At 37.1% G+C, this 18,541-nt stretch overlaps 1 protein-coding gene across 2 annotated transcripts in view; it reads left to right on the top strand.

The window, feature by feature from the left end:
- Positions 1 to 18,541, top strand: part of LOC113188834 (uncharacterized) — a 74,195-nt gene that overhangs the window by 41,237 nt on the left and 14,417 nt on the right. Inside the window, exon 5 of one of the 2 annotated variants that reach the window (XM_077798686.1) lies at positions 8,048 to 8,190. The exons of the other annotated variant lie outside the window; for it this stretch is intronic. Within the exon in view, the coding sequence (XP_077654812.1) occupies positions 8,048 to 8,051 (4 nt within the window). The 3' untranslated portion in view covers positions 8,052 to 8,190. Of the gene's footprint in view, positions 1 to 8,047; positions 8,191 to 18,541 lie in introns of those variants that run through there. 2 annotated transcript variants of the gene reach the window in all.

The raw sequence follows: 18,541 nt of genomic DNA, 5'->3' as shown, positions 1-18,541 counted from the left end.
CTAACAAGAGCATGCTACAGGGACACTGCTACATCGATGTTCATAGCAGCTCAATTCACGATAGCAAGACTGTGGAACCAGCCTAGATGCCCTTCAATAGATGAATGGATAAAAAAAATGTGGCATTTATACACTATGGAGTATTACTCTGCATTAAAAAATGACAAAATCATAGAATTTGGAGGGAAATGGATGGCATTAGAGCAGATTATGCTAAGTGAAGCTAGTCAATCTTTAAAAAACAAATACCAAATGACTCCTTTGATATAAGGGGAGTAAACAAGGACAGGGTAGGGACGAAGAGCTTGAGAAGAAGATTTACATTAAACAGGGATGAGAGGTGGGAGGGGAAGGGAGTGAGAAGGGGAATCCCATGGAAATGGAAGGCGATCCTCAGGGTTATACATAAGGACATATAAGAGGAAAGGAGGGGTAAGACAAGATAATACAAATGGAAGAAATGATTTACAGTAGAAGGGGTAGAGAGAAAAGGGGAGGGGAGGGGAGGGGAGGGGAGGGGGGATAGTAGAGAATAGGACAGACAGCAGAATACATCAGACACTAGAAAGGCAATATGTCAATCAATGGAAGGGTAACTGATGTGATACAGCAATTTGTATACGGGGTAAAAGCGGGAGTTCATAATCCACTTGAATCAAACCGTGTAATATGATGTATTAAGAACTATGTAATGTTATGAACGACCAATAAAAAAAAAAAGAAAAAAAAAGAAGACATCAATTACATGCCGTCAAGTTATAACTATAAAATTGTACATGATCAATAAATACTAATAATATTTCATAAAAAAAAATAAATGAAACACGAAAGGGGGAACTCTTTCCTTTCCTCTGACCTCCAGACCCTTGGAATAACACTGTAGTCTTGACAGTCTGCTACAGACCGGATGCTGATAATCACAGTGTCTCTTCAGCTTTTCAGAAATTGCCAAAAGAACAAACTTTGCAACAACAAAAATATACACATTTGGGCAAAGTTTTCTCTTTGTAAATTCTTTACATGTATAAAATTATCACATGGAAATTGTACATAAAAATCACATGGGCTGGGGTTGTGGCTCAGCAATAGAGCCCTCACCTAGAATGTGTGAGTGATGAGTGATGTGAATTTACATCATAAGGAACAAAAGCTCCTATTCTCTCATACTGATCCATGAAGAACGGGGAAAGGAGGCATCTTATAAGGTATGACCTAAAATAGACTAACAGCATTCGTCTATTCATGAGGGTAGAACTCCCCATAACTTAATACCTCCCAACACTATTGCTTTGGTAATTATGTTTTAACCTGTGAATTTGGGAGGGGGCATAAACATTCAAGTTCTTGCATAACACACATATTGCTATAAACCAAATAGTTGGGTTGCCAACTTTCCATCACTCAGCCACATGGCTGTACGATGTAGCATTGGGTGTCCTACAGAATAATATTAACACAAATAAAAATAGGTAGCTCTACTCTATTTCAAACACAGATTGAATATCAAGTTAAACATTTAGGGTAACTGAAGAAAAAATATCCAAACATAGAAATTATGTGTCTGTCTAAATTATCTATTTCCCGAAAAGATTTGTAGTATCTTGAAATTTTCAATAAAAACCCCTAGAAATTCATTTAGGTTTTCAGTGTCCAAGAGGCAAGGTTTACAAGGTGCATGTTGCTTTATCAGTAGTCATTAGATGCAAAGCTTTTTCCCAAAATATGATATGGCAATTTGATTTCCATCAAGAGGTATAACTTCCAGTGGCAGCTTGTTCCTAAAAATACCCTGTACTTTAGTTGTGTAAATCTGTCTCTGTTATCTTACAGGGAGCAAAAGGGATGGGAGGGGGTGACTCAGGCCTACAGGAATAGGAGAGAACAGTGACTTCTTAGAAATGAAGAGCTGAAATAAAATCCTTTGAGTCAATAGGAAAGTTGCTACAATTGTGTGCATGCACACACATGCAAGTCTATATTTAGAGATGTGATTCACAGCCAGGAAGAATAGAAATTTTATATTCATACCTTATAAGATGCCTCCTTTCCCCGTTCTTCATGGATCAGTATGAGAGAATAGGAGCTTTTGTTCCTTATGATGTAAATTACATTCACATCACTCGTCACAGTCTGTAATAAGTAACAGGATCCCCAGATTTTGCCCTAAATCTTGAAAAGTAACTCTGAACGCAATGGTGACATTTTATTTAGTGCCATTCCTGCCTACATTGAAAGTCTGATTTTGATCTTGCTTTTCCTAAGATAACTTGTCCACATCCCAAAGGTGGTAATTTCACAAGCACCTGTGTGGCCCTTTCTCTGAGTCTGAAATCTGTAAGAAGTGAAATGTAACCTGAGGAATATTAAAGGGGCCAAACTCAGGACATTGGAATTGGGTAGATCACAACCAGAAAGTGGAAAAGATTTAGGGTCAGTGAAGGAGTTCGCAACTTACTACAAGACTGACAAAGGCACCAAACATCAGATTGAGCCTAAGCCTAGACTTTAAAAAGCTCTGGATTCTGCTTTGGCCATGTTATTACCCAAAGCTTTCCAGGTTCTTTTGTCAAAGAACTAATCAACAAATGACTGTTTTGTACATCTGTGGAATCTTTGGATATATATATATATATATATATATATATATATATATATTAAGGAGGGGATGTGGAGGTAGGAAAGATGGTGGGATGAGATGAACATCATTACCCTAAGTACATGTATGAAGACACTAATGGTGTAACTCTACTTTGTGTACAACCAGAGACATGAAAAATTGTGCTCTATATGTATACTATGAATTGAAACGCATTCTGCTGTCATGTATAACAAATTAGAATAAATAAATAAATAATATACATTAAGATAGCCTTTTGATTATCACTACATTATATCAGTTCCCAATGTGCATCACCATGGGATTTCTGGGGTTATTTTGCAGAGGAAAAGTAATGTAAATTAAAAACAGGAAACAAAAGGTAGGAATATGGGCACTTAATAGAGATCTAAACAACTGAATCCTGAGAGATCTGAACAGAACTAGTTATTTTTCATGATTAGAAATATACTAACAAAGGACATCTGTGGTAAACCTTCTACATTTGTAGGAGACATTAAATTATTTGAGGGAGTGAAATAGGAGCCAGTGAAGATAATCATAGAGAGCTCACTGGAAAATTAGCAGCAGGGTGTTAGTGAGGGCAGATGCAAAGTGGAGTGTGAGGAAATATAATGATTTGAATTTTGCTTATGGGAATGGATTTTGAATTGTATGATATGCTCAGAGAAGCCCTAAGGGGCTGGGGATATGGCTCAAGCGGTAGCGTGCTTGCCTGGCATGCGTGCGGCCCGGGTTCGATCCCCAGCACCACATACAAATAAAGATGTTGTGTCCGCCGAGAACTAAAAAAATAAATAAATAAATAAATAAAAATAAAAAAACATTAATAAATAAAAAAAAAAGAGAGAAGCCCTAAAGTCAGTCTGACCCAGTGAATAGCTTTTCCACAAAACCTGGCTGAACACCTTCAGTGAGAATACTAAAAACAAACCAAAAGAATGTAATCTCGCCTGGGTTTAAAACCCTGGTTCATTCATATTTAGAAACATAAAACCACTATGACTGAAAAAAAAATCAGCAGAAATGAAGATCCAGAGAAAGACAATTAGAATGGTTCAGCAGATGGGGGAATGTCATAAATAGACAGTTTGAAAACTAAGTATACATCTATCTGGAAATAGGAAGAGTAAAAGGAGATATCAGCTTTGTTCAGAAAAACATAGGGGAATGTGAAAAGAATGGATAGTGATTCATAAGTCCTGGAATATCAGGCTTGGGGATACTGCTTGAAATGTTACTGACAACAATAAAGATGATGATGACAACAGCGACCACATGGTAAGAAATGATTTTGTGCTTGAAGGACCCATGGTTACTGAATGCTTATCAAGTGAAATGGATCAACTACGCTTTTGTGGTCTAATGTCTGAAAAGCTGTTTCCAGGACCTCCCTCAGGAACAAAGGAAGATTTCCCTGGGCCAAGTCACACTCCCTTTGTCACTGAGGAAATTTTCCCAGAGCAGTAAGTAACTGTGTACAGCAGTCCAAGACCGCCTCATCTGAGGAATGGAAGCCTCCTGGCCTGGTTATCCAGTACTGGAGTCCCCAGGAAGCAGACCTTGGGGATTTTAGCATGCAGGGAATTTTTTTAAGGAGCACTTTTGAAATCAACCCCAGTAGAAGGGAGGGAAAGGAAGCAGGATTGGGTAGAGGAAGAAGCTGAGCTGTGATGTAATATCAACAGATGCCTCAGCCAACCATACTGGGAGTAATGAAGGTGGGTTGAAAGTACACAGCTGTCCCAGGCTGGACCTTTACTCCATTCTGATAATCAGTTACTGGATGTGGGGCTCTGTGGGAAGGAGATAGGATCTTGATGAAGGCAGTTTCCTTACATTGAGGCAATCTACAAAGGGGACTGCCGGCTGAGGGCAGGGTGCAGGGAGCAGTCCCAACAGCTGGGGTTGGTTGGTCCTTCATTCCTGAAGAGGGATCTCGGGAGCTCATTCCAGCATCTCCCACACTCACCTCCATTTTGACCTTCAGTTTCTATTACTGACTGACATGAGTGAACACCAGGAGGATATTGAGGTTCTGTTTAGTGAAAGACAGTGACTTAGTTGACACATATAATACCAGCCCTTGGGGAAGCTGAGGAGCAGAGAGATTTGTCATCAGTGGCCCTGACTTTGCAACTCCTTGCTCCCTTCACAATGCCTTTTCCTCTCCCTGCTCCTCCTTTCCTTGTAACTGCCCTTCTGCTGGCCTCCCTGACTTCTAACACTCCCAGCTGTCTGGTGGAAATGATTTGATAAATTCATTCACCCAAACCTCTCAATGACAGGGGCTGAATTTGCAAAACAGTCTTGGGCCAAAAGAGGAAAATCCTCTAGAATTTCAGGCTGTTCATTGAGGGGGTTCATCTTCTTGAGTCTTAGGAATGAAGTGGTATTAGAAATATTCTCTGTCTCTAAAGTATAGTGTAACCCTGGAAAAAGCCCACGAGATTGGTGCAGATAGAGTCAGCCAAAAAAAGAGGAGGAGAAAATAAGCTTTTCATGAAGGCTCTTGCCTGCTGGGCATGATTGACAAGTGCTGATAAAAGCAAGAGCTGGGTGCCTCAAACTGGGAACTGCTGCTGCCTAGCAACTCAGGCTAAAGAATCAAAGCAGGGGTTTTTCTATCCTGAACTAAGAATCTGTCCCTTGCCAACTTTGAGGAGTTTGTTAAAGTAAACCCAAGCAGAGAATGGAGAAGCTAGATCTTTGTTAAAATGATGATGCTGAGGTAGTTGACTATTGTTATCAGCCTTCTTCCTCATCAAAGACCTATTGTAGCTGCCAATATTCTACTTTTCAGTAGTAAGAACTTCTGATAATCTAAAAGAAGACCCTAAGAAGAATCTTAGATTTTACTGATAGATCATAACCCTTTTTTCAAGGTTAGATGCTTTCTCAACAATTCTATGAGATCAAATGTACTATAAAACTGTCTTTATATCTCTTACTATTGAAGAACTTGACTCTTCCTTTGGTAATCCATAATTTACACCATGGATAACAAGTCTGGCAATGTATTTTGAAAAAGTTCATCACCCACATTTTAATATTGGTTGTTTCCTAGAAGCAGCATGTGTGAAATAAGTGAGTTACTGAAGAATGATGAGTAGATTCGGGGGAAAAAAATTCTAGCTGTTTCTAGTTTTAATTCAGCTATGCTCCTGTTTATTTTCAATATAATTCTTCTGTATTATCAGTAATGTTTTTTTTAGATTTCACTAGAATGTAAATTCTATAAAGACAGGGATTTTTTTGTTTGCTTTGTTAATAGATTTATTTCTGCACTGAGAATGATACCTGGAACTTAGTTAGGGAATCAGTAAATATTTATAGAATAAAATTAATATTTCCCCTACCACCTGGGAATTAGACAATTCACAGGCTGCTTTTTAGCGTCTCAGGACATATTCAGTTCTCATAAAAATATAACCATCTTTGCCTCAATCTCTCTTTTTGCTGATAATGACTTAACTAGTAATTGTTTTGGTTTAGTATGTTGTAAAAAGTTGATGAGGTATCATGATTCCCAGGATTCGTCAAGTGTCAACTAATAATTAGTTGGGGAACCTTAGAAAACTCATTTAGCTTTTTTGGATTTTAATTTGTTCATCTACAAAGGATAATTTAACAGTGTTTTTGTCTTTCAGGATTTTGATTTGATTAACTTGCATAACAAATAATTTAGTGGTTAAAAGTAAGAATTCTGAATCTGGAATCAAATCCTAACCTATCTACTTTTGTCTTAGGCAAGTTATTGAATCTCTATAGGCTTTGTATATATACATATAAAATGGAGATAAATATAGTTCCCTTCCCACAGAATTTTGTGTAGATAAAAATAGTATGTGCAAAGCATTTAAAATAGTGTTTGCCACATTTGAAAGTACTCACAGTAAATGTTAGGTGTTATTATTAAACGGAAAACACATTTAGAAAATTGTGAATTTCTGTACAAATATAAGATAATTAGGCTTCCATTTTAATGGGTCAACAGTGTCTCAAGCTAAAATGAATAATTAATGTTCAAATTATAGACCCTGTAACAAGCTAGGGAATAAATGATTTGGCATCTCTCAAGTTACACCTCATGGTTGGCTATGTATTCTATTTCCAGAAATGGCCTGAGGTGCTTATCCACAGGGCTACCTGATAATTTACTCATGATGACTTTACCTTTCTCAGTCCTGTCATCATCTTCTTATGTGACATTGGACAAGGCCAATAACTTATCTGATTCCTAGTTTCCTCATTTGTAAAATGGGAATAATAACAACTTCTTGTTCTTTTTAGAATATTAAGAGAAAGGCCTAATTAAGATACTCACTATTCAAATGTGAGGTAATATCATCCACTTGTTTTTTCTCCCTAACATTTTGATAGTGTTAACTATCTGCTCTACAAAAATAGTAGATTGCTCAAATGTTCTTTTCTTTTTCGGTCCAGACTCCCCCATGATACAAAGTTGCAAACAGACTCAGTAAGTCATCCAATATGCTAAGGCCCAGATTGAAATGGATTGCATGGATAGCGGTGTTAGAGAAGGGCTTGTTGATTAATCATTTAGTTTTTATAGTCAATATCAGGCAATCTCAGAGTAAAACAGTGTTTGAAAATGGCCAAGTTAGTCTAATTGGCTTAGTTTCACAAGTTTAATATATTAAACTCCTTAGTGAATGAAATCATTTACATTCTTGTTAGGTTCTATAAATATGAATGTTTTAGCATTAAAAAATTGGGTGGAATTGGGGGTGGCAGCCCACACCTCTAATCCCAGTGACACAGGAGGCTGAAGCAATACATCCAGAGTTCAAGACCAGCCTCAGAAACTTAGCAAGGCCCTAAGCAACTTATCAAGACCCTTTCTCAAAACTAAAAATTAAAAAGAAGGCTGGGGATTTGGCTCAGTGGTTAAGCGCTCCTGGGTTCAATTCCAGCAAAGGAACTGAACAGACACTTCTCAGAAGATATACAATCAATCAACGAATATATTTTTAAAGTTCAACATTTCTAGTAATTAGAGAAATGCAAATTAAAGCTACTCACTCCAGTCAGAATGGCAATTATCAAGAATACAAGCAACAATAACTGTTGGTGAGGATGGGGGGGGAGGTATGCTCATACATTGCTGGTGGCACTGCAAATTGGTGCAACCACTCTGGAAAGCAGTAAAAGATTCCTTAGAATGCTTAGAATGGATGCACGATTTGACCCAGCTATTCCACCCCTTGGTCTATACCCAAAGGACTTAAAAGCAGCATACTATAGTGATACAGCCAATCAATGTTTATAGCAGCTCAATTCACAATAGCTAAACTGTGGAACCAACCTAGATGCCCTTTAATAGATAAATGGATAAAGAAACTGTGATATATATACACAATGGAATATTACTCAACATTAAAAGAGAAAAAAATTATGTCATTGCAGGTAAATGGATGGAGTTGGAGAATATGCTAAGCCAAGTAAGCCAATCCCCCAAAACCAAAGGCCGACTATTCTCTCTGATAAGTGGATGCTGATCCATAATGGGGGCAGAGGTCATGGGAAGAATGGAGGAACTCTGCATTGGACAAAGGGGAGGGAGGGGAAGGGAAGGGGCACGGGGTTAGGAAAGATGTTGGAATGAAAGGGACATCATTACCCTAGGTACTTGTATGATTACACAAATGGTACAACTCTACATCGTGTACAACCAAAAAATGAAAAGTTGTTCTCCATTTGCGTACAATAAAATGAAATGCATTCTATTGTCGTGTATAACTAATTAAAACAAATTTTAAAATAAAATACAAAGAAAATTGGATGGAGAATTTGGAACAGGTTCAAAAAATACATTCATTTTTGTTCTTGAATTCAAATCTTGACCTGATTTTGCTTTTGGCAATGATATAATAATAGGTATTGAATTATTCCTGCTGAGGCAATCATAAAACTGGACAAACTATATGAAAAAATTTTTACACACTGGAAAACAGGCAATATAAACCATGATCCCAATTTAAACCCATGAGATGAGCCTCACATTGTTGTAGATTTGCCCGGCAACATTCTCCCAGACATGGCACAGGGAGCTATGATCTAAGCAGAGTACTATGTATAATACTGTTGAGCTGAGGAAACTTAGAGTTTGGGATGTTGGAAGTGACTAGAATCTGCAAGGCAAGGTGTCAGAGGGGAGGAGCTACACAGAATTGGGGTGAGGTCTTGGATGGAACTCTGCCTCAGTTTTTGGTTGAGAATTTTAATCTCATCTGAAGGGAAAGACTATACAAGGATTACCAGAAAACAACTACTACACAACTGAGTATAGAACAGAGATAGTAAAGATTGAACAGAATTTGTAGATACTGGAGATCTTCCACAGCTACAGTGGATAGTCATCATTAATATCTTGTAAACTTCTTAAGGTTCGAAACCAAGAATGCTGCACCTGAGGATAAGGACCACACCTTACAGAGAGTAAGATGTACTCTCTCAACCTGCTCTACAATATGAATCCTTATAAGAAGCTAAATGGGAAAGCTTTCTATACATTTACTCGACAAAGTATAAAGACAAATCTATACAAGTTCAGGATGATCAGCCAACAATTGATCTGTGTGCTACAATAAAAGTTAACATTCCTTGGGGCTGGGGTTCTGACTCAATGGTACAGCACTTGCCTAGCAACTTGTGAGGGTTCGAGCCTCAGCACCGCATAAAAATAAATAAATAAATAGAGGTGTTGTGTCCACCTACAACTAAATTTTTTTTTAAAAAAATTAACATTCCATTAAGGCAGATAACAGAATACAGAGTTTCTATACTATATTGTGAATAATACCCAATATTCAAATAAATTACTGGATGTACAAAGGAACAAGAAATGCTAGGTGGCATGATCAAAAGATGGTAAATGGGTAAACTGGAGGGACTAGGGAGGAGAGATCTGGGCAGGAAGGGGGTGTAATTAACAACTCTCTGTAGAGAGGGACAATCCCTGGGACAGGTTACCTTAGCAACAGGTTGGAGCAGGGGCAGGTTATCTTGATAAGGGTGGAGGAAGGGTTCTGAAGGAATTAACATTTCAATTTCTCCATTCTCCAGATCAACCTTTGCCTATCGGCCTGTGTAATTCTGGCTTCATTAACACATGGATAAATCCACAATCATAGTTGGTGTTTTTAACATTTCTCTGTCAGTAATCAAAATAATAAGTAAAACATCAGTAAGGGTATGTAAAATCTTAATGACACTGACAATAAATATACACAATCAACACAGTGAACTACATCAAACAATGCAGAATGCTTGTTCTTCTCAAGTGCACGTTGGACATTTCCTGAAATAGCTACATGCTGAGCCATAAAACAAATCTCAATTAATTTAAAAGGATTGAAATCACAGAGAGTATATCTTTGGCGATAATGAAATTAAATGAGAAATTCATTCTAAGGAGTTCTCTAGAAAATTCCTCAAATACCTGGATATTGAAATAATACATTTATTAATCCATAGCTTAGTGAAAAAAAAATCACAAATGAAATTAAAAATATTTTGAATCTAATGCTATTGAAAAATAATTAATCAAAAATTGGGACTTGAGGAATTTAGAGGTTTAAATGCCTATTTTAAAAAGAAAAATGTTTCAAGATCAATGATCTAAGTTTCTGGAGATTCAAGATGGTGAACTTAAGGTTTGAATTATTCCTGCTGAGGTAAGCATTCCTTGTTGTATTTCTTGTTGCTCCTTAATTGGGGATTCAAGCAGAGGAAATATTGTTTCTCTGAGAGGCAGCCATGGCTGCCAACTGATCCCTTGCTGTTTACCCCCCATTCTTCCCTTGTCACACTACCAGCAGGTTTGGTTACATGCAGCTGCTGCCATCTTGGGACACCAGCCAGGGTCTGCAGGTTTGCCACTGCTGCCATCGTGGGGTGTGCCTGTCTCAGTCTGGGGACACTGGCCCGGGCCTGGAGATATATTGTTGGGGTACCTGCAAGTCTGGTTGCACCTGAGGTCTTTCTGCTGGGTGTGCTAGTGGCTGCCATTTGTGCCTCTTTGCAGGGTCTCTCCTTTGTGTGAGAGCATGGTGGTCTTCTCTGCAAGTGGAAATGGCATTGGTATCTTGGGACTGCAGCAAGGCAGAGCCTGGAGAAGCTGAAGCCCAGGTTCTTCAGATTACAGCTAGTTCTTCAGATTACAGGGCCAGTCAGGGTCTAGCAAACCTGTGGGAAGCCAGAGACTAGGGGCAGTATCCCTGGGGGAGCACAGGTTGGAGAAATTGAAGAAAACCAGATTCTCTCCTGCTCAGTGAGCCCTGAAGTGCACAGGGATGGAAGGGGCCAGCTAAAATGGTTGGGAAACCTGAAAGAGTGTGTGAGGGCATCTTGCCATCAGCTTGCCCAGCCAACCAGTTTGGCACCTACTGGACTGGAGTTACCATCAAACTTCAGACAACCCCACCTCTCCACAGAGAAGGGAAGCTGAGAAAATTTTTGAAAGCCAACAGAAGCAATCATTCAATTTTCCATTGAGCCTTTTCCCCCTTCATCTCTACTATCGTTGAATCTAAATATTTATCATGCATCAATTTATTAGGGAATGGGATGTCTGATTAGTATATTACGGTTTTGTTGTATATGCTTATATTTTCTTTTTTTCTTTAAACTGTATATATATATTTTCTCTCACCTGTCTCCCTGGAATCTCTTTCTCACTTCTCTCATACTAACAACCACCTTCTATTAATTCTTCCCTTGCTCTTACTATAAATCTTTACCTCTATCTTCTATACTTTCCCCTTATAAACATCACATTTTACACTACTTCCGTTCCCTCATCATTCATCATTTGAAACAGTAAACCCTTTTAGCATACTTACTGTTTACATTATAGACAATAATTGAACACGCCATTTCTGTTTCTTGAAACAAAATTGTAGAGGCTTAATAGGAGCTATTTGGTTTAAGGCTGTATATTGTTTGCATTGGGTGCTGTTAAGTTGGTGATGAAGAAGGAAATATCACGATGGACACTATTGAAATACAGATGATATTTAGAAACTATTTTGAAAATTTATACTCCAATAAAATAGAAAATCTTGAAGATATTGACAAATTTCTAAAGACATATGATCTACCCAAACTGAATCAGGAGGACATACACAGTTTAAACAGACCAATTTCAAGCAATGAAAGAGAAGATACTGTCAAAAGCCTACCAACTAAGAAAAGCTCAGAACCAGATGGATTCTCAGCCGAGTTCTATAAGACCTTCAAGAAGAATTAACACCAATACTCTTCAAATTATTCCATGGGATAGAAAAAGAGGGAACCCTTCCAAACTAATTCTATGAGGCTAGTATCACCCTGATACAAAAACCAGATAAAGACACATGAATGAAATAAAATTTAAAAAAAAGATTTACATACTTTAAAAAAAAAAGAAAACTTCAGATCAATATCCCTGAAGAACATAGACACAAAAATAAAATTCTGGCAAATCTCATACAAAAACAAATTTAAAAGATAGTGCACCACAATCAAGTGGGGTTCCTCTCAGGGATGCAAGATTCATTCAACATATGCAAATCAACTAATATAATATATAACATCAATAGTCTTAAAGATAAGAATCATATAATTATCTCAATAGATGCAGAGAAAGCATTTGACAAAATAGAGCACCTCTTTGTGTTCAAAACACTAGATAAACTAGGGATAGTATTATACCTCAACATTGTAAAAGCTATCTATGCTAAGCCAAGGCCAGCCTCATACTAAATGGAGAAAAATTGAAAGCATTCCCTCTAAAAACTGGAACAAGACAGGGATGTGCTCTTTCACCACTTCTATTCAACATAGTTCTTGAAACTCCAGCTAGAGCAATCAGACAGACAAAATAAATTAAGGGATATGAATAGCAAAAGAACTCAAACTACCACTATTTGCTGATGACATGATTCTATAGTTAGAAGATCCGAAAAATTCCACCAGAAAACTTCTAGAACTGGTGAATGAATTCAGCAAAGCAGCAGGATATAAAATCAATACCCATCAATCAAATACATTTCTAAACTTAAGTGATGAATCCACTGCAAGAGAAATTAGGAAAACCACCCTACTCATAATAGCCTCAAAAAAAAAAAAAAAAGAAAAAAACTTGGGAGTCAGTCTAACAAAAGAGGTGAAAGACCTCTACAATGAAAAGTACAGAACACTAAAGAGAGAAGTTGAAGAAGACCTCAGAAGATGAAAAGATCTCCCATACTCTTTGATAGGCAGAATTAATATTGTCAAAATGGCCATACTACCAAAACTGTTATACAGATTTAATGCAATTCCTATTAAAAACCAAATGACATTCTTCAGAGAACTAGAAAAATCAATCATGAAATTTATTTGGAAAATAAAAAAGCAATCCTTAGCAAGAAGAGTAAAACAGGAAGCATCACAAAAGCAGACTTTAAACTATATTACAGAGCAATAGTAACAAAAACTGCATGATAGTGGTACCAAAATAGACATGTGGACCAATGGTACAAAATAAAAGACATAGACACAGACCCATATAAATATGGTTATCTCATACTAGACAAACTTGCCAAAAACACGCATTGGAAAAAAGGTAGCCTCTTCAACAAATTGTGCTTGGAAAACTGGAAATCCATATGTAGCAAAATGAAGTTAAACATCTATCTCTCACCCTGCACAAAAATCAACTCAAGTGGATCAAAGACTTCGACACTAGAATAGAAACCCTGTACCTAATAGAAGAAAAAGTAGGCCCAAATCTTCATCACATCAGCTTAGGACCTGACTTCCTTAACAAGACTCCTAAAGCAAAAAAAAGGAAAATCATGAATCAATAAATGGGATGGATTTAAACTAAAAAGCTTACTCTCAACAAAGGGAACAACCAATAACATTATGAGAGAGCCTACAGAATGGGAAAGTCTTTACCACATGCACCTCGGTCGGATAGAGAACTAATCTCCAGAATATATAAAGAACTCTAAAAATTAACACCAAAAAAACCAAATAACCCATTCAATAGGTGGGCTAAGGAACTAAACAGACACTTCACAGTAGAAGAAATACAATTAATGAACAAAGGTGAAAAAATGTTCATCATCTCTAGCAAGTAGAGAAATGCAAATCAAAACTAAGATTTCATCTCATTCCAGTCGGAATGGCGATTATCAAAGAATATAAGTAATAATAAATATCAGTGAGGATGTAGGGGAAAAGGTACACTCATACATTGCTGGTGGCACTGCATATTGGTGCAACCACTCTGGAAAGCAGTATAAAGATACTGCAGAAAACTTGCAATGGAACCACCATTTGACCCAGCTATCCCACTCCTTAGTTTATACCCAAAGGACTTAAAATGAGCACACTACAGTGACACAGCCACATCAATGTTTATAGCAGCTAAATTCACAATAGCCAAACTATGGAACCAACCTAGTTGTCCTTCAACAGATGAATGGATAAAGAAAATGTGGTACATATATATAATGGAATATAAACTCAGCCTTAAAAAGAATGAAATTATGGCATTTGCAAGTAGATGGATGGAACTAGAGAATATCATGCTAAGTGAAATAAGCCAATCTCAAAAAAACAAAGGCCAAATATTTTCTCTGATAAGTAGATGCTGATCCATAGTGTGGGGAGGTAGGGAAGAAGGAAGGAATTTCAGATTGTGTAGTGGGGAGTTGGGGGAGGAGTGGGGCTGTGGGGATGGTAAGGACGGTAGAAATGAAACAGACATTACTACCCTATATACATGTATGATTACACTACTGGTATGACTCTGCACCATGTACAGCCAGAAGAATGAGAAGTTGTGTTCCATTTGTGTACTATATGTCAAAATTATTTCTACTGAAATAAAAGTAAAAGTAATGTGATAGTTAAAGCAAATGTGACTCCATTTTGTTTTGTGACTCCATTAATAAAACAACCATGCCAAGTACAAGGGGCAAGATGTTCTTTTCCTTTTGCTATAGAAACCTTTAAGAACACAGAACTACCTAATGGGGCATTGTTTCTGTAACTAGGGTAACGGGGCTCTGTTTCTGTAACTGGGGTGATTGGGCTGTGATTGGTTAGGCTTCCCATCGCTTGACTGCACTCTCCCGCTTCTGTAACCTGGCTTGCTTGCATTGGCTAGACCCCGAACATCCCTTTTGTGATTTTCAGGCTTATAAGGAGTGCCCTTGCAATTGTTTGGGGCTGATCAGGGGAACAGCTTTATGTTCTGGTCAGTCGCTACCAGTGTGCTTCAATAAAAGCTTGATTCGATTATATGTGAGTGGTCTGGAAGTCAGTTTATGAAACCCCGGGACAAAGCTTTATCTATAACAGTAATTGGAACAAGTAAAAAATACACATTAGCTATGGCATGTATTCTCAGGCATGAGAATAACTGTTCTATTTTACATATTGCTATGTTATAATAAATTTGTAAAAATGTAAAAAAAAAAGATCTAAGTTTCCAAATTAAGCTAGAGAAAAGTTAAATAGAAAGAAGAAAATAATGAAGATAAAAATAGAAGCTAATTAAATAGAAAACAATAAAGAGAATTGTCAGATCTAAAAGTTGGTTTTTTGAAAAGAGAATATTCTGGCCAAAGTAGAAATTATTCTATCATTTTTGGGGACTGAACCCAGGAGTGCTCTGCCATTGAGTAACATCCCAATCCTATTGTATTTTGAGACAACATCTCACTAAGCTTTCTTTAGCTCCATTTTTGGCCATGTCTATTTTTTTAAGCAGCTTCATTTAAATAAGATGAACAGGCAATGAGCTATAAAAATTTCAAGTGTACAATTTAATAAATTCTGACCTACATACATCCAAGACACTATCACCACAATCAAGAACACATCCATCAGTCATGGAAATTTCTCTTGTCCTTGTATAATCTCTCATTCCTGTCCTCCTTTGCCACCCAACTCCCACGTCCCATCCCCAGAAAACCACTCATCTGCTTTCTATCAGTATAGATTATTTTGCCTTTTCTAGAATTTTATTTATAGAATTTTATATAAATGGATTTAGACAGTATAAACTCTTTTGTGCTTGTTTTTTTCTCACATAATTTTTAAAGTTCCAAAATGTTTTTGCATGTATCACTATTTTTTAAAATCACTGAGTGGCATTCCATTGTACACAACTAATTGTAAAATTTAACTGGAAATGCAAATAAGCTAAAATAGTCATCTTTTTTTTTTTAGGCAAAGAACAAGTTGGAAGATTTATACCACTTGATTTCAAGAATTATTTATAAAGCCACAGTGACAAGAAAGTATGTTATTGGCATAAAGACAAACAGATTAGTAGAATAGAATAGAGATTCCAAAAACAGATCTACATATTGGTAGTCGATTGATTTTTCAATAAAGATGAAAAAAAGAATAGTTTTTCAACAAATGGTGCTTGGAATAGTCTTATGAACAAAAATGAACCTCTTCTCTTACTTCATACCATAAACAATAAAGTTGATCAACACCTCAATAAAGTTGATTTTAAAATTACCATAGTCACTATATATACTATATCTAAATGTAAAAGCTAAAACCAAAATATAGGGGACTATCATCCTGATCTTGGGGTAGACAAAGATCTTAGAATCTAAAAGACCAAACTGTAAAAGGATTTGACAAGTTGGATTTGATCAAAATTAAAACATTTTGCCCTTTGGAAGAATCCACTTAGAATATAAAAAAGCAAGTTACAGACTAGGACAAAAAATTTTATAATACATATATCTGACAAAGAATTATATCTAGAGGATATAAAGAATCAAGAAGTCAACCAACCCAATTTTTTGGGGGGGGAGAGGCGGGTACCAGGAATTGAATTCAGGGGCATGTGGCCACTGCCACATGCCCAGCCCTAATTTGTATTTTATTTAGAGACAGGGTCTCACTGAGTTGCTTAGAACCTCACTGATGCAGAGGCTGACTTTGAACTGGTGATCCTCCTGTCTCATCCTCCTGAGCTGCTGGGATTACAGGCGTGTGCCACTGTGCCCAGCCAAATCCAATTTTAAAAAGCAGAAAATTTGGACACTTGACAAACAGATATATAAATAAGGCAATAATCACAGAAACACATGCTCAACACCTCTCATCCTCAGGGAAGTGCAATTTATAACTACAGGCAGATCCATTGACAAGCCGACTGGAGTGACCAGAATTAAAAGACTGACAACAGCAACTGTTGGTGAGGACCTAGAGCCACTGGCATTCTCCTGCATTACTCATGAGAGTAAAATAATCACAACCTTTTTGGGAGACGCTTTGGCAGTTTCTTATGAAGTCATTCCTGCTCTTATAGCAGTTCCTATCTTGTACTTGCCCAAGAGAACTGAAAACATATGTCCATACAGACTCGTATACATTTGTTTTTGCAGTTTTGTTCAAAATAGCCAAGAACTGAAAGCAATCTAAATGTTCATTGAAAGTGGATGGGGTGCAGTGGAACAGGCCTGTTATCCCAGTACTGGGGAGGCTGAGGCAGGAGGATCACCAGATCAAAGCCGGCACTTAGGAACTTATTGAGGCCCTTAGTACTTAGTGAAACCTTGTCTCAAAAAATAAAAAGGACTGGGGTTAAAAGCCCTTGGGTTTAATCCCTGCTACAAAAAAAAAAAAAAAAAAAAGTGAATGGGTAAACAAATTATGGTGTTTCTAAGTAATAGAACAAAATAAAAAGAAAGAAGTATTGAGTACATACTAGGACATGGATAAATGTAAACAACTTTTGCTGAGCTAAAGAAGCCATGTACACAGATATATATATATATATATATATATATATATATATATATATATATACCTTATGGTTCCATTAATTACAATTTTAGAACAGATATAATTAATCTCTATTGACAGAAAACAGATCAATGGTTACTTAGGGCCAAGCAGGAATGGGATAGATGACTTCAAAGAGATACAAGGGAGGATTGGGGTTGTGGCTCAGTGGTAGAATGCTTGCCTTGCACGTGTGAGGCACTGGGTTTGATCCTCTGCACCCCCAACCTCCTAATAATTTTTTATAAAAAGAGACAGAAGGGAAGTTTCTGGAGTGATGGAAACATTCTATATTTATCTTGATTGGGGTGAAGAAATGTATACATTTTTAAAAATTCATTGAACTCTACCCTTATAATGGATGCAGTTTTTGTTATGCAAATCACACCTCAATAAAGTTGATTTTAAAATTACCATAGTCACTACATTGTGGGTTGCTGCCACATGGCATTTCTCCTTTTGGATACAACTTTTAGTACTCATGTGACCCAGAATTCCAGGTGAAAATTAAAAAAAACAACAACAACAACAACAACTGTAAAATGATAAAGAAAAGAAAAACCAAAACTTTATTTCTAAATACTTGTTAGCTTAAAAATACAAGGACATGCTTTATAGTTTTGTTGCTTTTGGTACTGAGGATTGACCCAAAGGGCATTCTACCACTGAACTGCATCTCCAGCCCTTTTTATTTTTTATTTTGAATCAGGTCTCACTAAATTGCTTAGGGCTTTCCTAAGTTGCTGAGCCTGGCCTCTAGCTTGTGACCCTTCTGTCTTAGCCTCCCAAGTTGCTGTGATTACAGGCATGTGCCCCCATGCCTGGCGCTTTATAGTTTTTGAAAGATAACAAATGGGCATTAAAAGATAATGGAAAAGTTTTTTCATTCAAGTAAACGTGAGAAAACTCATTTTGCAAAAAGGCAAACTGGCATCTTATTTTGGCATGTACACAAAAAACGATACATACTGGGATTTATGAGTTTCCTAAGAATTAGAAGACAACTAAATACACTAAACACTAAAACTCTGCTGCACAGCATTGACTCTGATGACTCACCAGGTTTGTCACTCCCTGGGCCATTATTTATAAACATTGTGCTGGCAAAGA

Source organism: Urocitellus parryii, chromosome 5, assembly GCF_045843805.1.
Source record: "Urocitellus parryii isolate mUroPar1 chromosome 5, mUroPar1.hap1, whole genome shotgun sequence".
NCBI lineage: Eukaryota > Metazoa > Chordata > Mammalia > Rodentia > Sciuridae > Urocitellus > Urocitellus parryii.
This window is presented reverse-complemented; position numbering and strand designations above follow the sequence as displayed.